Source organism: Lemur catta, chromosome 2 (genome assembly GCF_020740605.2).
Source record: "Lemur catta isolate mLemCat1 chromosome 2, mLemCat1.pri, whole genome shotgun sequence".
NCBI lineage: Eukaryota > Metazoa > Chordata > Mammalia > Primates > Lemuridae > Lemur > Lemur catta.
The window spans coordinates 2576109-2599559 of NC_059129.1; the positions used below are offsets into that span (position 1 = coordinate 2576109).

Sequence of the window (23451 nt, forward strand, 5' to 3'; positions counted from 1 at the left end):
AGTCGAGCTACCGGACTACAGCTCCCGAGGTGCACTGCGACACCGTTGACAGACCCAGCAGCCAATGGACGGTAGGGGGCGCCCTCTAGGAGCCAATCCTTTGGGGATGAGGCGGGCCCTCCCGCGGCAATTCCTCGGCAGCCAGTGGGCGTCCCTGCGACGCGCGGCCTCGGCTCCGCCCCCAGCCCGTGCTCCCGAGCGCCGGGGCCCGGGCTCCCAGAGAGGTGAGTCGGCGGTAGGTGAGTGCGAAGTGCCGGCTTGCTCCGCATAGTGGTGTCGCGGGCGTCAGCCCGAGCTCGCCCCGCGCTGTGTAGTTGCGCTGCGCGCCGGACTGCCACAGCTTCGCCAGGCCCGGGGCCAGCTGGGCCGCGTAGCCGGAGCCGGGCCGCCTGGAGGCCGGAGCCGCCGGGCCTGCGGCGCCTCGGGAGCGAGCAGTCACCGCGGCCGCATCGCCCGAGGGCGGAAGGCTCGCCGCTAACTCACATCCGCGGGCTTGTGCTGTGGCCTTGCTTGGCTCTGTCCTCTAGCTCTCGTCGATACGCTCGAGGTCGGGTTCAGTCAGGATGCGGGAGAGTTAGCGCAAGCTACCTGTGAGACAGCTTGAACTTTTCCCAGGGATTCTCTCTGCCAGCCGTTAGGTCGTATTGCCCATTTCGTCTGAGACCTTGTGTGCTTATTACTGAAACCAAAGAAGTATTTTCCCCGGTGTCCTTTTAGGGCGTTATAACTTTTCTCCTTTGCAAGATAGTTCAAAAAATTCGTCGAGGGAAAGACAAATTCTTCCCACTGCCAGGGACTGCTTTGTCTTCAGAGTTTGGGGTAAAGGCTAGCAAATGAGAAGGCCCTGTTTCTGCATCCTGTCCTCCCTAGCACCCTAGCATCCTCATAGGAGCTTCGGTTTCCACCCTCTTGCTAGCATTCAGAGAGACTTTTCCAGAGTCATGATCCCAAAGGCTTGACCCACTTACTAGGAGAGAGAAGTTGTCTCTTGATCCCCAAAATGGCAGCTAAAATGGAAATAACTTTGAGTTCCAACACAGAAGCTTCCTCCAAGCAAGAGAGACACATAATAACAAAACTAGAAGAGAAACGGGGGCCTACTCTGCCAAAAAACTGCCCGGATCCTGAGCTCTCCCGCCAGAGCTTCAGACGGTTCTGTTACCAAGAGGTGTCTAGTCCCCAAGAGGCACTCTCCAGGCTCCAACAGCTCTGCCATCAGTGGCTGCAGCCTGAGCTACACACCAAGGAGCAGATTTTGGACCTTCTGGTGATGGAGCAGTTCCTGACCATCCTGCCCCCCGAGATCCAGGCTCGGGTCAGGCATCGATGTCCAATGAGCAGCAAGGAGATTGTGACCCTGGTGGAAGATTTTCACAGATCATCCAAGAAACCAAAGCAGTGGGTAAGGAGGGTCCTCTCTCATGGTCCCCAGGGTTTCTGTTTCATCTGGGTGATATTTGGTCTCTGGATCCCTCCTTATTTAAAGAGTCCAGAAATGGACTGGATGGCTTCAAAAGTTGCCTCTATCTGGGAACCTCCTGTCAGTTGTAACGGGTCTTCAGAAAACTGAGCTACTGACATCCAGTGAGGAAGTAGAGGACCAAGGTTCTTACCATTCCTTTATGGGCCTTATGTCACCAGAAGAAGTAGTTTTAAGGTTCTTAAATTTCTGCTGTCAGATCTTACCCCACCCATTCCTCTTAAATTTTTCCAACAATCAGAATTCTTAGCAGGCAAGGTCATCCTGTTGGGTATGAATTTGACTTTGGGGAACTTCATTGGACCTTGTTCCAGTGAAGCGTCTGGCATATTGTTTTTGGATTAGGAAGTTACGGTTTAATTTAGCCAGTGTTGCTATTCCTGCCCACCCCTCATGCCCCAAGTCAGACCCCAGTCAGGGTCTAGACAGGAAGCAAGCAGGAATGAAAATGGAACCTGTTAGGGAGCAGGGGTGATGCAGTCCTCTTAGACCCCTGTGTCCTTACCAGGAGAGCCTTTGGCAGAACAATTTATTAGGTAAGAATGGTTTTTAATAGCTCCTTACCGTACTGCTTCCCATTCCTACAAGGCCTGTCTCCAGCAGAAGTAGGGAAGGGGTGGTGTGTAGGGTCGGAATCTCACGGGCCAGTGTCATGACTGACCCTGATATTTGTGCTAGCTCTCCTCTCATGACTTTGACTCCAGGCCTTGAGAAAGGCCCAAGCTTTAGGGGCAGCCACTCAAGAAGTTTTCACCAGTTCACAGCGGCCTCATTCTTGTCATTCTGTGTGCCCTTCCCTTTGATTCCTTTGAGGGTTTCAGTGGTCTCTATGAAAGCTGACCTCTAGACCATTATCAGGAATTTCCAAGGCAAAGGGTTCATTATAGAGCGGTGAAAGAAAAGCTGCCCTTAGTCCTGGTGGATGGTGTTAATGGATGCGGCTTGTTCCTAGGTGGCTGTGTGTATGCAGGGGCAGAAGGTGCTCTTGGAGAAAACTGGATCCCAGCTTGGAGAACAGGAACTGCCAGACTTTCAACTGCAAACTCCTAGGAGAGATCTCAGGGAGAGCTCCCTGGAGGAGCCTTCCCAGGCAGGATCTCATGACCAGCTGAGCCCCTGTCATTGGGAGAAATCCCCGCTACTCCAGGAACCAACACCCAAATTAGCTGGGACAGGTAAATACTCTGTTCCTCTTCTCTCCCTTTCATCAGCCCCCCTTATCTCCATCAAAGCATCTCATGGTTCTGTAAAGGCATAGACCAGGTGTGTGTGTGTGTGTGTGTGTTGTTAAATGTTGTATGTAATAATTTTTTTTTTTTTGAGACAGAGTCTCACTCTGTTGCCCAGGGTAGAGTACCGTGGCATCAGCCTAGCTCACAGCAACCTCAGACTCCTGGGCTCAGGCAATCCTCTTGCCTCAGCCTCCCGAGTAGCTGGGACTACAGGCATGCGCCACCATGCCCGGATAATATTTCCTATACATATTTTTAGTTGTCCAGCTAATTTGTTTCTATTTTTAGTAGAGACGGGGTCTCACTCTTGCTCAGGCTGGTCTCGAGCTCCTGAGTTCAAAGGATCCACCCGCTTCAGCCTCCCAGAGTGCTAGGATTACAGGCGTGAGCCACCACACCCAGCCTGTAATAATTTTTATTCACTAAAAAATTTCATTTATTAGAAGAATGGTGATGATATTATAAATAAGAAGAATGTTTTTATCATTTCTATTAATGGATATATGACAATCCAGTGCATGACAGAATTATTCTAGTACTTACTTTTCTGTCCCTTTCAGAGCTTCTTGTAGTGAAGACAGATCCAAATGTGACTACTAATGAACTTCCATGCAAGCTGTGGCTGAGTTTCATTCCTTAAAATGGTGCCATGTTTATTAATAGAAAGGGGCAAGTAGAGAAAAAGCCCCACTCCATATTATTTCTCTTCCTCCTCTGTGACATTGTTTGTGCTTTAAACCCTTGGGTTTATTTCCCTGTCTCTGGTACAATGCCAGTGTAATTGCTGGTGCTGTTCTACACAGTCCAGTGATCTCTAAGACTGAATGACAGTGACACTTTGGCTAGCCTTGATGATGTGAATACAAAATACAGTCAGCAGGTTAGAGAGGAGGGTTACAAGACTAGAGCCTTACTTTCTTGACACTGGTACATTCAGTGACACTTTTGCGTCTTAGTCTGTTCAGACCGCTCTAACAAAATACAAGAGACTAACTTATAAACAACAGAAATGCATTTCTCGAAGTTCTGGAGGCTGAGAAGTCTAAGACCAAAGTGCCAGCATGGTGGGGTTTTGATGAGGGCCCTTTTCTGGGTTGCAAACTGCCAACTTTTCTCTGTCCTCACATGGTGGAACGGGCACACAAGCTCCCTCCGGCCTCTTTCATGGGGACACTAACCCCATTCCCATGAAGGCATAGCCTTCATGACCTAATCACTTCCCAAAGGCCCCTCCCCCTTAATTCCATCCCCTTGCGAGTTAGGATTTCAGTATATGAATTTGGGGGAATATAAGTCATTGCACTTTGGTTTGATGATTTTTGGAACTCAGGAAATGGAGCCTGTGGCATTCAGTAGAAAAGTTTGTGACTCTGGCTGAGGTCCTGCCTCATAACCTATGGCCTTCATGGTCATGAAGAAAGTGGACCCCACACACTCCCTTCTGCCTCAGCAGAGACAGCTGGGTATGTGTGTGCTGGCTCTGTCTCCTTTCATTTGATCCCCAAGGGGGCAGATTCCCATGCTCCTCATCCCTAAGATCCACCAGTACCTTCCTTCAGAGCTGCACTGTCCAATACAGTAGCCACTAGCCATGTGTGGCTATTTAAATTTTACTTATTGAGATGTTATTCACATATAAAGTTAAACCTTTTAAAGTGTACAGTTCAGTAGTTTTTAGCACATTCACAAAGTTGTGCAACCACCACCAGTATTAATTCCCAAACATTTTCATCACCTCAAAAAGAAACCTCATGCTTATTAGCAGTCACTCCCCATTTCTCCCCCCTCCCCACCCCCAGTCTACTTTCTGCCTCTGGATTTTCCTATTCTGGACATTTCATATAGATGGAATCATACAATATGTGGTCTTTTGGTCTGGCTTCTTTCACCAAGCATGGTTTTAAGCTTCATACATGTTGTAGCACATATCAGTGCTTTATCCATTTTATGGCTTAATAATATATATTATATGGATATACTACATGTTGTTTATCTGTTAATCAGTTGATAGACTTTTGGGTTGTTTCTGCTTTTTGGCTATTGTGAATAATGCTGCTGTGAACATTTGTGGACAAGTTTTTGTGTGGACACAAAAACTAGGGTATATATTTAATACCTAGGAGTGGAATTGATAGGTCATTTGGTAACTCTATGTTTAGCGTTTATGTGGAACTACCAGACAGTTTTCCAAAGCAGCTGCACCATTTTAGATCCCCATTAATAGAGTATGAGGATTCTAATTTCTCTACATCCTTGTCAGCACTTGTTATTGTCAGCATCTTTTGTTATCTCCATCCTATTAGATGTGAAGTGCCATCTCCTTGAGGTTTTGATTTGCATTTCCCTAATGACTGATGTTGAGCATCTTTACATGTGTTTGTTGGCCAAGTGTATATCCTGTTTGGAGAAATGTTCAGATGCTTTGCTCATTTTTAAATTGGGCTGTTTATCTTTTTTTTTTTTTTTTTTTGAGACAGAGTCTCACTTTGTTGCCCGGGCTAGAGTGAGTGCCGTGGCATCCGCCTAGCTCACAGCAACCTCAGACTCCTGGGCTTAAGCAATCCTACTGCCTCAGCCTCCCGAGTAGCTGCGACTTCAGGCATGCGCCACCATGCCCGGCTAATTTTTTCTATATATATTTTTAGTTGTCCAGATAATTTATTTCTATTTTTAGTAGAGACGGGGTCTCGCTCAGGCTGGTCTCGAACTCCTGACCTCGAGTGATCCACCCGCCTCAGCCTCCCAGATTGCTAGGATTACAGGCGTGAGCCTCCGAGCCCGGCAGTTTGTCTTTTTATTGTAAGAGTTCTTTATGTGTTTTGGATACTAGACCCTTATATAAAGAGAGATAGGTTTAGCTCTTCTACTGAGGTCTTTGGTCCATTTTAAGTTAAGTTTTACATGTGGTATGAGGTAGGGGTCTGTCTTAGTCTGTTCAGACTGCTATAACAAAATAGACTGAATAATTTATATACAACAGGAATTTATTGCTCACAGTTCTGGAGGCTGGGAAGTTCAAGATCAAGGCACCAACAGATCTGGTGTCTGGTGAGGGCCCATTCCTCATAGATGGCACCTGCCATGTGTCCTCATACAGCAGAAGGGGCAAACATGCTCCCTTAAGCCTCTTGTATAAGGGCACTAATCCCATTCATGAAGTCTCCACCCTCATAACCTCATCAACTCCCAGATGCCTCACCTCCCAACACCACTGCTCTAAGGACTAAGAGTCAATGTATGAATTTGGGGAGGGGAGACATAAATATTCAGACCATAGCAGGGTCCAACTTCATTCTCTTGCATGTGGAAATCCAGCTGTCCCCGCATGATTTGTTAAAAAGAATATTCTTTCCCCATGGAACTGTCTTCAGAACCTTGTCAAAAGGCAGTTGACCATAAATGTGTTGGCTATTTATTAAACTTTGAATTTAAATTAATTAAAATTAAATAAAATTTAAAATTCAGTTCCTCAGTCTCTCTCACACACACACACACACACACACACACACACACACACTCACAGATTGTCCACATTATAGCAAGTCTTATCAGCTAGCACTGCTCCATATCCTCCAACTTCCCACAGGCCTTTCCACCTCACTTCCATCCTGATTTTCAAGGCTAGCAGTCAGAAGGTAGGGGGTTTCTATAATTAGTTACTTGTCTAGCCCATATTCCCGTTTCTAAACACATATATATGTAATGAAGGAAAATCCCACAGGCACTGGATTTACCATCCTTTGAAGAGAAGGTGGGTGTCAGTAAATGTCCATTAAATGAAGGGTATTTGTTGAAATAGCTCAGGCACCATACTATAAAGTGAAATTTTCAGTGTTGAAATTTCAACTCTCTACCTTCTTTCATTAGTTGATATTCAGTTCTGATGGTTTTCCTTTTCCCTGTTCCTCCTTTCCTAACCCTTTCCCTAAAGATAGGAAGGAGGGAGGGGCTTGAAGAATTTAGTTCCTAACTTTAATATAAATCAGAATCACTCCAGGAGCCTGTTAACTATGCGGATTTGCAGCTCCAACCCCCAGAGATTCTGACTCACCCCTTTGGGAGAGGAGCAAGGAATCTGCTTGTTTAGTAAGTGCCCCAGATGAGTCTCATGGAAGCTGCCAGTGGAGGGCCACCCTTTGAGAAACTTTGCAGTATTTCATAATTCTTTTGCTGAAGTGCTTTCTTCCAAGACCAAAAAAATGAAGCATATTCTTTCTAATTATAGAAGCCCCCAGAATGAAAAGTGACAACAAGGAAAATCCACAACAGGAAGGGGCTAAAGGAGCAAAGCCATGTTCTGTGTCAGCTGGCAGATCCAAAGGAAATGGTCTGCAGAGTCCTGAACCGAGAGGGGCAAATACGAGTGAAACTCGGTTGTCACGGAGACAGGTCAGCACCCCAAATGCTCAAAAGCCATTTGCTCACTACCAGAGACATTGCAGGGAACTAGAATACGTCAGCAGCCCCCTAAAAAGCCACCCGCTGAGAGAGCTGAAGAAAAGCAAAGGAGGTAAAAGAAGCCTGAGCAATCGTTTGCAACGTCTTGGTCACCAGCCGACACGCTCAGCGAAGAAACCCTACAAGTGCGATGACTGTGGGAAAAGCTTCACGTGGAATTCAGAGCTGAAAAGACACAAGAGAGTCCACACAGGAGAGAGACCCTACACGTGTGGAGAGTGTGGAAACTGCTTTGGGCGGCAGTCAACCCTGAAGCTGCACCAGAGGATCCACACTGGAGAGAAGCCATACCAGTGTGGCCAGTGTGGGAAAAGCTTTCGCCAGAGCTCAAATCTTCACCAGCATCACAGGCTCCACCATGGGGACTGAAAGGAGTGATCCATGCTTTAGATTCACCGGGAAGGTATTTATGTTTCTCCTTCCCCTTAGTTGCATGTAAATCACAAAGACTGTCTGTGTGACTTACAAGGAAAGCAAGAGGCCCTTGAGGAATGAAGGTGCACATTCCACTGGTAAGGAGCCCCAGAAGAGGCTGGCTAGGGCCTGACCATGCACAGTGACAAGGTGAAGAGGTGGCAGGTCCAGGCATTGGGTCAAAGAGAACTGCAGTCTCTGCAGAGAGCGGAGAGATCACCGAGGGAGAATCAGGAGGATCCAGCAGGTGGCTGCTTATTGTTAAATTGTCCCATGGTTGCTTTACTTATCCTCTAAAATATGCTAAAGGGTAAATTATATATATATAGTTATGCATTTGCTGTCATACCAGACAATTTTTATCATGCACACACTTCTTTAATAAAGATGAGTGACCACCAGAATTTCAAGGCAAAGTTCATTGGAAAATAGATCCTCCATTGTCTTTTCTGTAATTCCTGGTTGTTCATAACAAAGGATGAATTAAGTGAGGGTATGTACGTTTGTGTGAGCAGAGGGTTTCCAAGTAATTACATGGTACTTTTTGCAAAAAAAGAAAAATGCATTTGAGGGATCACTTTGTATCAAAGCACCTTGGATTTAGAAAAAGAACATCCACGCAGGTTGCTGCAATCCGGGGAAAAGCTACAGTGAGAAGCAAGAAGTGGATAAAGGCTGCTGAGGAAATGTCAGAGGGAATTCTTCCCATCCTCCTTTCTCACTTAGGCCATTAGCTTTAAGATTAACAAAATGGGGTGTTGAAAATGTTCTAAAACTGGATTATGGTGATTGTCACACAACTTGGCAAATTAACTAAAAATCACTGAAATGGGTTAATTTTATGACATGTAAATTTTACCTCAATACCATTTTTTAAGTGACAAAATATATTTATATTAATATAAAATATTAGACTCCTGGAACTAGGCTGAGAAGATCATCTAATTCCACCCTCTTATTTTATCAAAGTGGAAATTAAAACTCAATCAGTATACAAGTCTCAGTCACCCTGGGCAAGCCAGTTCACTTCTCAGTTTAGAGAAAACTTTGGGCAGATTAGCACACCACTTCATGCAGAAAATCGGGGCAGGTGGCCTTCTTCGTAAAACACCAGTATCAAGTCACTGCCAGTCACCTTGGGGCTGCGACCTGTGTTCTGCCCCTAAGAATCTTGGGACAAGTGAACACCTGTGAGTCTTCACTTGGGGACTGTGCATACGCTGTTTCCTTTGCCTTTAGTTCCTGCCGTGCCCCCCACACTTCCACCTCCTCCATCTCCCAAGAGCTGCCTGCTCTACAAGGCCTTCCCTGACAACTTGTGTTGTAGTTGTGGGTCTGCCTGCCTGCTAGACTCCATACACTGGGGATGCTCAACGTGGGACCCCCCCAGGGGACGTTTGGCAATGCCTGAAGATATTTTTAGTTATGACTTGGGGAAGAGAGGGTTGCTCCTGGCCTCTGAAGGGTCCTGCTGGCTGTCTTGCAGGCACAGAACAGCCCCCACTACAGACATCTGGCCCAACGTGTCATTTGTGCTGAAGTTAGGAAATTACTATACACTATATAAGCTTTTTCAGGACAAGAGCCTTGTTCTTCCATCATTTTAGCTTTTGGACTTAGCCCATGCCCAGCCAAGAGAAATAGATGTTCATTAATTGAATAGTTGGGGACCCCTACTTTAACTTCCAGGCCCATTTCTGCCTGAATTCAGAGATCTGTGACAGTCTGTTGACTGCACAGACAGGCACCTGTCTTTTGGGCGGAGGTTTATTGAAAGCCCATTGGCCTTTCTCGTAGCTTTTGGTGGTCCATTAGGCCCTGATCCCCTTCTGTCTACTAAGTTAAATCACAGAATTTACCTTCGGTATCCGGCCTGCCCCCACCCTACTCCAGCCTGCTGCCTCTCCCTGGTCAGGTGTTCCCCCCCGCCCTCCTCCCTTTTTCCAGGCTGATTTCATTGTTGCCTTTTAACATGCAAGTCATAGTCACACCTGTATTAGTTTCCTGTTGGTGCAATAACAAATGACCACAAACTTCTCACCATTCTGGAGGTCAGAAGTCCAAAATCAGTTTCACTCAGCTGAAATCAAGCTGTCAGCAGGGCTGGTTTCTTCTGAAGGCTCAGAAACGAATCTGTCCCCTTGACTTTGTCAGCTTCTAGTAGCCACCTGCATTCTTTGGCTTATGGCCCCCTCTCCCATCTTCAAAGTACGTCACTACAGACTGTCATCACATCACCTTCTCCTGGCTCTGACCTTCCTGCCTGCCTCTGATAAGGACTGCTGTGAATACGTTGGGCCCACCAGGATAATCCCCCCATTTCTAGATCCTTAACCTAATAATGTCTGTAAAGTTCCTTTGCATATAAGGTAACATTCACAGGTTCCAGGGATTAAGATGTAGACAGGGCAGCCATGAGTCAGCCTGCCACACATGTCTGTCTTGAATCAACTTGGTCAGTCAAAGGAGATCTCTCCAAAAAGGGAAAGAGCATAGATTTCCACTTTTCTTATTTATAAGAGTTGGCACAGAGACTCTTCTTTAAATAAGAGTTTTTTCTTGCTTGGTGTGTTTTGAAGAACCGTGTGTGTGTGTGTGTGTGTGTGTGTTTCCTTTCTCCTGATTACAAAATCAATGACTGTTTAATAACTGTCTTTGGGTACCTGTTCAACTGTGGACCTTGAATAAACGTGACAAAATCACCACTCTGAACATCATTCATTTCCAAAAGGTTTCAAATCTGTGATGCTGCCTCGCCTCCCCTGCCTGGTTTTCCAGGTATAAGGCTCAACTCCAGCTGAGGAGGGTCAGGAAGGGCCCAATGGCTGGAAGAAGGACCGTGGGTGCTGCGTTCAGACGTAGGTGTCCCCCCAGCCCCCTTGCCCATGCGTGGTCCACCAGAGGACCTCAGCCTGAAACACTGACCTGCTGGTTTGCCATCAGCTACCATTTGCAGCACCCCAGTGTAAGAAAAGAGTCTTTCTCCTTTCACGTGTAGCCCTTGCCTGTGGAGCAGCCTGTGAGGTTCTGCTGTCTTTTCTGGGCCTTGCCGTATCCTTACCTATGTTGGGGTGGGGCTGACTCCTGTTCAGGATATTTGGTTCCCAGGTCCCCAGGAAGATGAGAGGAGAGAGGAAGCACCAGCAGACAAGTGGGGGTCTGGGCACCATAGATTTCTCTAAAGAGCATTTTCCATCATTAGCAGATGAGGACTTGTAAAACCCAACCCATAATACCATTATCACTGCCAACAAAATTAGAAATAACTCCTGAACACCACCTACTAGACAATATTGAAATTTCCTCCAATTGTTTCTAAAACAAAAAAATGCTGTTTTTACAGCTTTATTGAGATATATTTCACATACCTGAAAAATCTTCCATTTAAAGTGTATTGTAATATGTTCTCAGTCGTGCAACTTTTACCACAAGCTGATTTTAAAACATTTTCAACAGGTCAAAAAGAAGCCCTTAACCATGAGCAGTCACTCCCCATTTCTGTGCCTTCCCCGAAGTCTCCCTCCTCTCACTTAGCATAGTGTCTTCAAGGTCCATCCATGCTGTAGCATGCATGAAGGTTTTATTCTTTTTATTGCCAAATAATTCCATTGTATAGGTAGACCACATTATGTTTATGTATTCATTGATTGGTGGACATTTGGTTGTTTCCACTTTCTGGCTATTATAAATAATGCTGCTATGAATATTGACATTACAAGTTTTTATGTTGTCTTTTCTCTTGGGTATATACCTAGAGGTGGAATTGCTGGGTTATATGGTAGTTCTATGTTTAACTTTTTCAGGAAGTACCAAACTGTTTTCCAAAGTGGCTGTACCATTTTATATCCTACCAGCAGTACATGAGAGTTCCAGTTTCCCCACATCCTCACCAATACTTGCTATTGTCTGTAGCCATCCTAGTGGGTGAAGTGGTATCTCATGATTTTGATTTTCATTTCTCTAATGACTAATGATGTTGGGCATCTTTTCATGTGTTTACTGGCCATTCTGTATCTGCTTTGAAGAAATGGCTATTCAAAATTTCTGCCCATTTTTTAATTGGGTTCTCTTTTCATTATTGAGTTATAAAGATTCTTTAAATATTCTGGAATCCAGTCCTTATCAGATACATGATTTGGAAATATTTTCTCCCGTTCTGCTATAATATACTTTTACACAATTGCAGTACATCTCTTTAAAAGACCTGTCACCTGCCAAAATACACGAGTGACCAAATTGTCCTGACTCCTGAATTATCCAGTGAAACAGCATGGCATTCCTGTGAATGGATAATGAGGCTTGGGGTCCTTTTGGCACCACTTAGACCAGTTCCTGGCAGCCTTTCAGGTTACACCATGGCCACAGACTACCCACTACTTCAGTCACACGTGGCTCAGAACTTTTTAATGGAAAAAATTTTTAATTCTTTTAGAATAGTTCTGTTTAGGCTCTTTTTTTTTTCTTTTTTTCTTTCTTTCTTTTTTTTTTTTTGTTTTGTTTTGTTTTGTTTTTTGAGACAGAGTCTCACTCTGTTGCCCAGGCTAGAGTGCCATGGCATCAGCCTAGCTCACAGCAACCTCAAACTCCTGGGCTCAAGCGATCCTCCTGCCTCAGCCTCCCAAATAGCTGAGACTACAGGCATGTGCCACCATGCCCGGCTAAGTTTTTCTATATATATTTTTAGTTGTCCAGCTAATTTCTTTCTATTTTTAGTAGAGACGGTCTCGCTCTTGCTCAGGCTGGTCTCGAACTCCTGAGCTCAAACAATCCACCCACCTCGGCCTTCCAGAGTGCTAGGATTACAGGCGTGAGCCACCGCGCCTGGCCTTAGGCTCTTGAATAAACAATTTTCCACTACTAAAAATATTTATTGATCACTTAACAAGCAACAGACATTGGTAAGTGCTTTATGTACAGGACCTAATTTAATTCTTAAAACAACCCTGGAGATAGTTATTGTCCCCATTTGAAAGAGAAACTACAAGTTCAGAGAGTTTAAGTAACTCGCTAGACCACAACAACTTGTAAATAGCCCTACGATTAGGACTAGGTCTGATTTCAAAGTCTGTGTTTTTAATCACTGTGCTGCAAATCACTCCCTCTGTGTTGCCTGACAGAGATGGGGGTCTGGGCTGGTGGGTCTTATTGAACCTACCGAAGCCCTGAAGTCTGGAGGAATGTAGGATGAGAAAGACGAGCTGAGAAAGCAAAGTCCCTGAGGACGCAAGTCAGTGGGGAGAGGAGACTGAGATACCTGAGCTTTGAGGAGTGGCCCAAGGACAGAATTCTAGGCAGGCTTTTCTGATTTAGGGCTGCATCTGAGTCCACCCCCAGCAGCTTGACTCTTTCAAGCTGGAACAGGACCACCTAAAAGATATACCGGGGACACACTCTAAGAATACTGTAGGCAGAATGAATAAGCAAAATGTGCTCTATCCGTACAATGGAATATTATCCAGCCATAGAAAAGAATGGAGCAGTGACAGACACTACAACATGGCTGAACCCTGAAAACATTATGCTGAATGATAAAAGCCAGACACAAAAGACCACATATCATGAGTCCATTTCTATGCAATGTCCAGAGTAAGCAAATCCATAGATTTGCATACAGTTTCTGTTGCATAGAAAACAAATAAGCAATTGCCAGGGACTATGGTAAGGGAGAATGGAGAGTGACAGCTAAAGGGTACTGGGTTTCTTTCAGGGGTGATGGTTGCACAACCTTGTGAATGTACTGAATTGTACACTTTTAAAGGGTAGATTTTATGATGTGTGAATTATATATCTCAATTAAAAAGAAAACATGGTGGACAGCTCCACAGCCTGAAGCCTTGACCCCAGGCCCCACAGCCAGTGACCCAGTGCCCAGGGCAGGAGTTGTAGCTGCTTCTGACTCGGGTCAGGGCAGTGGAAGCAGAGTGGTCAGCTGGTGGCCCAGCACCCTTGTCCTGCTGCTGCTCCCAGACCGTGTGTCCCCAGTTCCAGCCAGGTTCCTGTGACACTTGCCTTCTCACTGCTCAGAACCGGGGCATTTCTGAAGCCTCCCTGTGGGTTCCACCCAGGACCAACGGGATGAGTCAGTGCCAAGCACTCCTGTGAGCCCACACCAGCAAAGGTACCCTCAAATATATCGCACCTCAGAAGTTGGACAGGAAGGGGTGGTGGTTCAGCTATAGCCACTGGGATTCTGAGGACAGAGTGAGAGGAAGCTCTCCAAATGTCACTCCTGGCTCCAGAAGCTTGATGGACCAGATAAGGGCTGAGCCACCCCAAGAACTGACCTCGTTCCTGGGGATGACTTGGGGCTTAGCAGGGCTCCATGAACAAACCAGGGGGTGGAATCTGTACCAAGCTAAAACCAAGGCATGGGTTTACACCCAGCTCGGTCATTTTCCAGCCTGTGACCCTGGATATGTCGTTTAAATTCTCCAAACCTATTTCTTCCACTGGAAATGGGAGACTTGCCCTGCTTCCCTCACATGATTGGCGAAGAGGAAACGTGTATGTGAAAGCGTTTTGTTTTCTGGAAAGGATCTTATAAAAGGAAGACAAAATTATCAGTCACATGAAACCAAGCATCTTGAAATCTCCCGATAAGCTCTTTGGGTCCAAGTACTCAGGCCTGGAATGACCACAGAGGCCCACAGAGGATTTGAGGGAAGAAAAGTCCTATGTTCCTGACTTAGCACTTGCTGGGACTGTGGTCACAGGAGATAATGTCCTGGAAAGGGAGAATAATTTCTCCAAAGGGCTGTTTATTAATAAAATTGGTGTCCTAGAAAAGGGTGGCCCAAAGCAGAATAACCTCTCTTTCTCCCCTCATTCACAGCCCGTGTTTCTTCCATGGCCCTTCCTGCTGTCTTGTTTGTTTGTTTGTTTTAGAGACAGGTCTCACTGCACCCCCCAGGCTGGCGTGCACTGGCACAGTCATAGCTCACTGTAACCTCGAACTCCTGGGCTCAAGTGATGCTCCTACTCAGCCTCCCGAGTAGCTGGGACTACAGATGCCACCACCACGCCCAGCCTGCCGTTCCTGTGATATATTCTCAGGTTCAGAGTCTCTTCTCAGCAATGTCCAGTCTACTAACAGGCTCATCAAAGGCAGTCTTCGTTTCTGCTGAAGTGTTTTTGATGTCTAGCCTTTATTTGTGGTTCTTTCTTAGGATTTCATCCCTCTGCGGACACTGCCCATCTGCTCTTGCATGCTGTCCACTTTATCCATTAGAGCCTTAGCGTACGAATCTTAAATTCCAGATCTGATCATTTCAGCATGCCTGCCGTGTCTGGTTCCGCTGCTTGCTCTGTCTCTTCAAACTGTCAAGTTTGCTTTTTAGGATGCTGTGTAATTTCTTCTTGTGAGCTGGGCATGATGTGCTGGGTGAAAGGAACTGCTGTGCAAAGGCCTTTAGTGATGCGGTGGTGAGGTGTGGGGGAGGAAAAGCGTTCTGTAGTCCTATGAGTCGGTCTCAGCCTTTTGTTGAGCCTGCGCCCCAAGACTGGGAATGTCACACGTTTCTGGTTTTTTCTCCCCTCCTTAGGTGGGACAGGATGGACAGAGAGGGCTGGAGTCAGATACTTCCTTTCCCCCAGGTCAGCCAGGCTCCGCTAACACCCCACCAGGGCGGGCTGCAGTTAAGCAGCTTCTCCTGAGAGCAGGCTCCCTAAGAACAGCGCGCTCCATCCTGTTCCAGTGTGGGTCCCTTCTCCGACATTTCCGTGAGAACACGGTGGGGCTCCTGTAGGTAAAACTCACACAGCGGCGGGGGCCCCAGTGACTGAGTCCCCGTGGAGTTTTTAACTATCAGACGTGTCCACACTGAGCCCCAGCACTTACGGTTCAGGTTTTCCTTCCCCAGCACTGGTGTCCTTGGAGGTAACTCTGGGAAGTTGTCAATCTCTGTATCTGCCTTTTTGTTTCCAATTTAGGAGGCAACTGTTTGCCCTGTGACTTCACTTCTCTTACAGATCTAAGAATTGCTGGTTTCTTGTTTTCAGTTTGTTCAGCTTTTTACTTGTCATTAGGATGGAGTGACAGCGTCCGAGCTTCCTACATTCAGAACCAGAAACCAGAAGTCCCTTCATGCTGTTCTCACTTACTTTTTACATTGGCTTTTTAAAATGTAATTTTTTATTGTAGTAAGATATACATAGCATATAATTTATTGTTTTAACCATTCTTAAGTGTGCAGTTCAGTGGCATTAGGTACATTCACATTGTTGTGCAACCATCATCCATCTCTAGAAATTTTCTGTCTTTCCAAACTGAAACTCCATCCCCATTAAACACTAAAACTCCCCATCTCTCGCTCCCCCAGCCCCTGGCAACCACCATTCTGCTCCCTGTCTCTATGGATTTGACTACTCTGCGTACCTCATACAAGTGGAATACAGTATTTGTCCTTTTTTTTTTTTTTTGGTAGAGACGGGGAATTGCTCTTGCTCAGGCTGGTTTCAAACTCCTGACCTCAAGCGATCCTCCTGCCTCGGCCTCCCAGAGTGCTAGGATTTGTCCTTCTTTGTTTGTCTTCCTTCACTTAGCACAGTGCTTTAATTCATGCCGTAGCATGTGTCAAGAATTTCCTTCCTTTTTAAGGTGAACACTCCATTGCATGTCTGTACCACATTTTGCTTATCTGTTTATCCGCCAGTGGACCTTAGGGTTGTTTCCAGCTTTTGGCTATTGTGAATAATGTGCTTCTTACTTTTTGCAAATACATAATTTTCAGAAACAAAATGAAAAGTTCTCCACAAGGCCATCAGAGTCTTCAGAGAGTGGCCTTGTACATTAGTGTCCCTGGAGTACCTGAAAGCAGGAATAGGGGAAGAGGTCTAGAAAGGGGCTTGCCTGGAGCACCAGGGTGGGGAGTGAGGACAGCAGGATGGCAGAAGGAGGTCTGTCCCAACAGGAGCAGCTTTAATGAGAGCAGAACATCCAAAGGTGAAGGTTACAAATTAGGGCTTAACTGGGTCCACCTTGGAGGTATGAGGTCATGGGAACAAGGGCACGTCTGTGTGTGTGTCTGTGTGGCAGGTGACACCTGTGCTGAGGACATAGCTTTGTCATGAGAGGACAGGGTCAGTGTCCCATGTTCAACAGGAGGGAAGTTCCAAGCTGATAGAGTCTAAGGAATCTGTCCCATAGTCTTAGGAAACGGAGAAGCCCAGGAACTGACACAGAGACATACAGGCCACATGGAGCAAGGGGTTCTGGGTCCCAGACAATGTCCTGAGAAAGAGTTTTAAGTCACTTGTTTTTTTTGTTGTTGTTGTTTTGTTTTGTTTTTGAGACAGAGTCTCACTCTGTTGCCCAGGCTAGAGTGCCGTGGCGTCAGCCTAGCTTACAGCAACCTCAAACTCCTGGGCTCAAGCGATCCTCCTGCCTCAGCCTCCCGAGTAGCTGGGACTACAGGCATGCGCCACCATGCCCAGCTAATTTTTTCTATATATTTTTTAGTTGTCCGGTTAATTTATTTCTATTTTTCAGTAGAGACAGGGTCTCGCTCTTGCTCAGTCTGGTCTCAAACTCCTGACCTCGAGTGATCCTCCTGCCTCAGCCTCCCAGAGTGCCAGGATTACAGGCATGAGCCACCACGCCCGGCCAAGTCACTTGTCTTAACCTTTTGGAAAACCTTAAGCAGTGTTGGGAGACCATTCAGTGTAGCCAAGTGTGCATGAACTTCGGTTTTGGATAGACTTAGATCCAATCCTGGCTCTAGTTACCCTTTCAGAACCGGTTTCTACAGCTACAAAATGAGAACACTGCTACCTGCTTCAGAAGGTTTAAATGAGAGGACCTGATTATGTGCCTCCAGAGTAGCGAGTGCCCTGCCACCCTAAGGCAACAGCTACAAGAGGCATAAATGCCTCAGCCCTCAAGAGGCTGGTCCCCTAGGGGTGGCTCACATAGGACTGGTCCAGCCACCACCAGAAGTGCCAACCAGCGGGCAAGGCAAAACTGGCAGGTGATCATTTTTGCATCTGACCACTCCATAATCCTCTTGACAAAGCTTTTCAAAGTCAGTCTATTGCTGGAAGAAAAAACAAGATTGTCCACACTCTACCTGTGGCATAGATCTTTCCACCACACTCTGCTAGACTATCACCCAAGCTCTTGTTAAGAAATTTTCATAGAAGGGGAACTTGCCACTTTACACAGTGAAACATTCTTTGGGGGACTGTCCTAGTTGTTTTAAGTTCTAATAGGCTGGACTTTCACAATGCAGGCCTTTGCCCCTGGAGTCCTTGTTGCTCCCATGAATACTCTGGAGAGGGAATGGACAGGGGTGAGGGAAAGGGAAATGAAGGGATCATGTTCTAGCCTCTAGAAAATCCCACACAAAGTAAGCACTTTGTATATATCTGTCAATCTGACCTGCTCTGAATGCAGGGAAGGAGCATGCCAGGTAGCGTTTTTTAGGGAGGTTAAATAAAGCATCTTGGGGACCCAGAAACCTCCAGAGAGCATGCCCTGGGATGTCCAGTTCTGAGGCATATACCACACTGAACAGGATGATTTCCTGGGAAAGACAGTCTATTCTAGAGGAGGAAAATGAGAATCCTCTCTGATCTAGGATTTGGAGAAATCAAAGGTGTGGCTGTTGGAGATTACACCAGAAGTCAGGAATGTGCCCTCAGGTAAGGAGAAATGGAGCTGAGCAGAAAGTTCTCCCAGATGGAGAAGTTTGTTCCCAGAGAGTAACAGGACCTAGTTACAGTCTGGGCGGGCAGAGGAGCTGGGCAGGAAGTTCGCCTCTGGAAGGCAGGCTTGCGTCTGCTTCTCTTTCATCTTGATTTTCTGGCAGGCCACAGCCCTTCCCCAAACCTGATGAAAATGCTCTTGTGCTCAGTTCTTTGAAACACATTTTGGAAATTTTCCATTTGCACCAGGTGGGTTCTAAGGAAGGAAACTGTGCCTAAACCAGAGCATGTCTTTTTTTATTTTTATTCATTTATTCTTTGGGGAACTATATTATTAAACTAACATCTAGTTTATTTGATTTTTGTTTGGGTTGGACAGTATGGAGCAAATTCTGACACACAGATGAGTTACAAATGCTGACAGTTCTAACAGTTCATCCTGCAAGATACTCTTTGAACAGAGAAAACAAAACCAGCTTTATTATAAAGTCTGCACAAAAATAAGGTAAGCTAGTAGCATAAATTATTTTCATGCCTCTGACAGGTTAAAAAATTTGCATATTATATATTTAAGTACATATTTTATTGCAACTAAAAATATATATTTCACCTTTTTTTTACTTCAAAGGTTATTTTGTTAATAGAGATATAATTCACATTCCATAAAATTCATCCTTTTAAAGTATATAGTTTCAGTGGTTTTTAGTGTATTCACAGAGTTGTGCAACCAGACATAGGTCTTATTGAGAAACAAAGATGACTTCCTGACAAGGCGTGTTAGCTGATCACACGGCTAGCATGCTGCTGCAGTGGGACCTGAGCAGGAGACAGCTTGGGATAGTAGAAAAGGCCCTGGGCTAGGAGCTTGAAGGCCTGGGTGCCATTTAAGTGTTGCAACTAGCCAGTTACTGAGCCTGTGACACCCCCACTGCAATTTCCTTATCTGTAAAATGAGGGGGTTACACAAAATGCTCTCTCATTTCCCTTTTAGTTCTACTCTGAGCTGCCCATATATACCTCAAATGTGTGGTTCTGCCTTGAGCCAAAATAATGGTGAACTCAGAGCTTGGGGAGGTGGATTCTTATGGAGGCCTAGGATTCAGAAGACCTGGGGGAAGAGGATGCAGAAGGAAAATGTGCGCAGAGTTTGCCCCCACCTACTTTTCCCAAGGAGATGAGCCCATCACTTATCTGTGTTCACTGTCCGGGTCACCCTCTGACCCCTCTCACCCAACACCCTAGTTTCTGGGCTCTCTCTGCAAATCTTCCATCAGGGTTGCTGCCTCTTGTCACCCTCAGGATGCTGGTCCTGAACCCAGTCTGGATCTCAGGATGCTCAGGGGTGCTCCAGCTCCAGCAGTTCCAGCATCTGCTCCTTGATGGGCATCTCTGGCCTTAGCAGTTCCCAGAGGTGGATGAGAGCCTCCCTGGCCCAGCTACCTTCTTGTGACAGAGGAGTCTAATGCACTAATGACAGTTTCAGGACCAGGATCATGATTTTGCTGGTTGGATTCCTGCCCCCAGGTGGCATCTTGTATCAGGAGGCATTCCAGTTCTGAAGGGGAGGGAAGTCCAGGGTACCTAAGTTTACATTCATCTTATGGCTCAGGGGACAGCCTCATACCAGCTAGGGCTGGCCCTGCGAATGTCACACTCTGATCTCTCTGTGGGGTGTGGTTGGGCATCTCGGTTTGCCAATTTCTGATCATTTTTCCCTGGAAATAGTGACAGTACAGGTGAACAGGAAAAGCTTAGTGTACGTGGGGTCGGCTGACACAGTAGCTGAAGTTTCCAACTAATTAACACCAAGTCATTATTTAGCTCTTAGCGCTTCTCAAAAGAAAACGGGCTCCCTGACCTCCAGGGCTACGTGAATTCCTCTTATACCTTCTCATATAGCAAAACGTAACTCGTCTTTATGGCATTGACCAGAGCTGCAATTTCACGCTTACTTGTGATTTAGGCATCTCGCTTTCTGAATGTGAACTCAAAGGCTCCACAAAGCTATTAATACTAACCATCACGTCACCCAAACCAGAAACTTCAAAGTCATCGCTGACTCCCTGTTCTCACTTACCCCACCAATTGTCACTGTTCTCTCCTCCATCTGTCAGGAAGTCACCTGCTCTTCCTCATTCGCGTGACCCCCACTACAGGCCCTCATCTCTCACACGTTCGATTCCAACAGCCTCCTGAGTGTCTGTCGTCTCGGGGCTCAGCCCAGTCCGATCACTTGGATGCAGAGTTATCCTCACGATGCTGATCACAGCAAAACCCTGTCCCTGCCTTCCCGCCCCGACACTGCACTGGGGGCAGCGCCCACCGAGGAGGGGGCGGCGCGCGGGGGCGCTCACGGCCGCGGAACACGCCTCCTCCGCTGGGCCCGGTACTTCGTAGGCGGGAGGGGATGGGGTTCCGCGGGGACTTACGCGCCCCCATCCCTGGGGACACCCAGGGACATAGGACCAGGGTCCGACGGGTCAGGATCTTGCTGCGGAAGCAGCCTTGGGGCGGGATGAACCTAGTAAGCTCTTCCGGAAAGCAGCACCGGCAGGTAAAGCGGCCCGAGGCTGAGGAGGGGGCGGGGCCTCTGCAGGTAGTACTCGGACCATTCTCCTCTGATTGGGCCACCTGGCGCCCACCCCGAGGAATTCTGCCCTCCTATTGTCTGTAGTGGCTGTCAGTGTGAAGAGGGGGCCGGGCCGTCGTGGTGCCTTCTGGGAAATGTAGTCCTCACCGGCTCCGCTCCGCAGAACTCGCGCGGTTGCTATCTTAGGGCAGTTGAGACTGGACTGAAAAGGCTGTCCTGGAGGTTCGTTCTTTAAGCTCGTTCAGTGATCTGACAAATACATATTGAATGCCGACTACACGCCAAGGCAACATTAGGTGCTGGAGGTACTGTGAGGAACCCAGACGACCTGCACCCTCTCTTAGCCCAGTCCAGAGGGCGAAACAGACCCGAATAAAATAATTACACAAACAAATGTAAAACGGCAACTATAACTCCTAAGAAGAAATATTAGACAGGAATGACGCGATAGTGAGTGAGTGGGGAAGGATCTAATTTACATAGGAAGGTCAGGGCGCCCCCAGCTTTCTCCTTCCAGAACGGTCACTTGATGGCGGCAGCGATTCCTCACAGAGACACCTCAGCATCGCCCTTGACCCTTGCATGTTTGGAGGGAGACGCTATGATTGTCTTCTTGGCATTGGAGGAAACTGATATTCAATCTTTTTTTTTTTCTTATGGAGTTTGCACAGCTCATAGGAAGCTGAGCGATTTAATAACACACCTTCAACGCACCTTCCAGTGTGTCTCCTACATCCATCCCAACATACCCAACAATCCAGCCCTATTTCTGATGTGTTAAAATGTGATGAAAGTGGTGAAATAATCCAGGAAAAGTGCTCAGCACAGAAGGGCTGGCACATAACCTGCTTTTGATTAGTGTTAGCCATTTTTTTCTCTATTCTAATTACCTCTCTGATTCTCTCCTTCCCTTTACCTGTTTTTTAGTATTCATTCATTCATTTTTAGAGACAGAGTCTCGCTCTGTCTCCCAGGCTGGAGTGCAGTGGTGCGATCATAGCTCTCTACAACCTCGAACTCGTGGGCTCAAGAGATCCTCCTGCCTCAGCCTCCCAAGTAGCTGGGACTACAGGCCCGCACCATGACGCCCAGCTAATTTTTCTAGTTTTTGTAGAGATAGGATTTTGCTTATTTCCCAGGCTCCTCTTGAACTCCTGGCCTCAAGCGATCCTCCCTCCTCAGCCACCCAACCCACCACACCTTGCCAATTTGCTAGTATTTTTATTGAGGATTTTCGCATTTTTGTTCATCAGAGATATTGGCTTGTAGTTTTCATTTCTTGTGGTGTCTTTGGCCTCGGTATCATTTTACAATTTTATAAAATGTGCTTGGAAATACTCTCTCTACTTCTGTTTTTTTCGATGAGTTTAAGAAGGATTGGTATTAATTCTTCTTTGAGCGTTTGGTAGAATTCAGCCATGAAACCACTGGCCCTGGGCTTTTCCTTGTTGGGAGGTTTTTGTTTATTTTTACTACTCCCTTAAAAGAGCATGAAAGGAGCTTTTTGATTACTACTTCAACCTCCTCATTTGCTATTGGTCTGTTCATGCTTTCAATTTCTTTCTGATTCAGTATTGGTAGGTTGTATGTTTCTAGGAACATAACCATTTCCTCTATGCTATCCAATTGTTGGCATCTAATTGTTAATAATAGTCCCTTATACTCCTTTTTATTTCTGAGGAATATATTGTGCTGTCTCCTCTTTCATTTTTTATTTATTTGAGTCTTCTTCTTAGTCTAAGAGTTTGTCAATTTTAATTTTTCAATAGACAAACTTATTTTTGTTGATTTTTTTCTATAGTTTTCTATTTTCTACCTTATTTATTTATATTCTGATCTTTATTATTTCCTTCCTTCTGTTAATTTTGGGTTTAGTTCGTTCTTTTGCTAACTCTTTGAGGTGTAGTTAGGTTGTTTATATGAGATCTATTTTTTTGATGTAGGCATTTATTGCTATAAATTTCCCTCTTAGTAGTACTTTTTTTGCATCTATTCCTTTTTGATTTCCTCTTTGTTCCAGTGGCTGTTCAAGAGTGTGTTATTTAGTTTCCAGGTATTTGTGAATTTTCCTGTTTCTTACTATTACTGATTCCTAGTTTCATTCTATTGTGGTAACAAGAGATACCTGGTATGATTTCAGTCTTCTTGAATTTGTTAAAATCTGTTTTGTGATATAACATGTGATCTATCCTGGAGAATGTTCTGTGTGTGCTTGAAAAATAATGTGTATTTTTTTCTGTTGTGTGAAAAGTTCTGTACATGTCTGTTAGGGAAATTTGGTCTGTAGTGTTGTTCAAGTGTGCTACGTTTCATTGATTTTCTGTATGGATGTTCTATCCATTACTGAAAGTGGAGTGTTGAAGTCTTCTACTATAATTCCATTGCTATCAATTTCTCCTTTCAGATTTGTCAATATTTGCTCTATATTCTTAAGTGCTTTGATATTAGGGGTGTGTGTGTACACATATATACAATTGTTGTATCTTCCTGCCAAACTGTTTTATCATCATGTAATAACCTTCTTTGTTTTTAGAGGCAGTTTTTGATGTAAAATCCATTTTGTCTAAGTATAGCCACTCCTGCTTTCTTTTGATTATCATTTGCATGGAATATCTTTTTCTGTCCCTTCACTTTCA

The 23451-nt window shown here is 45.7% G+C and overlaps 1 protein-coding gene across 2 annotated transcripts; it reads left to right on the forward strand.

Annotated features, from left to right (window-relative positions):
* The first annotated feature begins 143 nt into the window (after positions 1 to 143).
* ZNF174 (zinc finger protein 174) lies at positions 144 to 18761 on the forward strand. Of its 2 annotated transcripts, none has more exons than XM_045542426.1 (3): positions 144 to 1402; positions 2433 to 2655; positions 18605 to 18761. In XM_045542426.1, the coding sequence occupies exons 1-3, from the start codon at positions 1001 to 1003 to the stop codon at positions 18619 to 18621; spliced, it is 642 nt and encodes a 213-aa protein (XP_045398382.1). In that variant the 5' UTR covers positions 144 to 1000; the 3' UTR covers positions 18622 to 18761. The 2 variants fall into 2 exon arrangements, with proteins under 2 accessions (XP_045398382.1, XP_045398381.1); XM_045542425.1 differs by lacking the exon at positions 18605 to 18761 and adding an exon at positions 6938 to 7988 and having other exon boundaries at positions 155 to 1402.
* The last annotated feature ends 4690 nt before the right edge of the window (positions 18762 to 23451 follow it).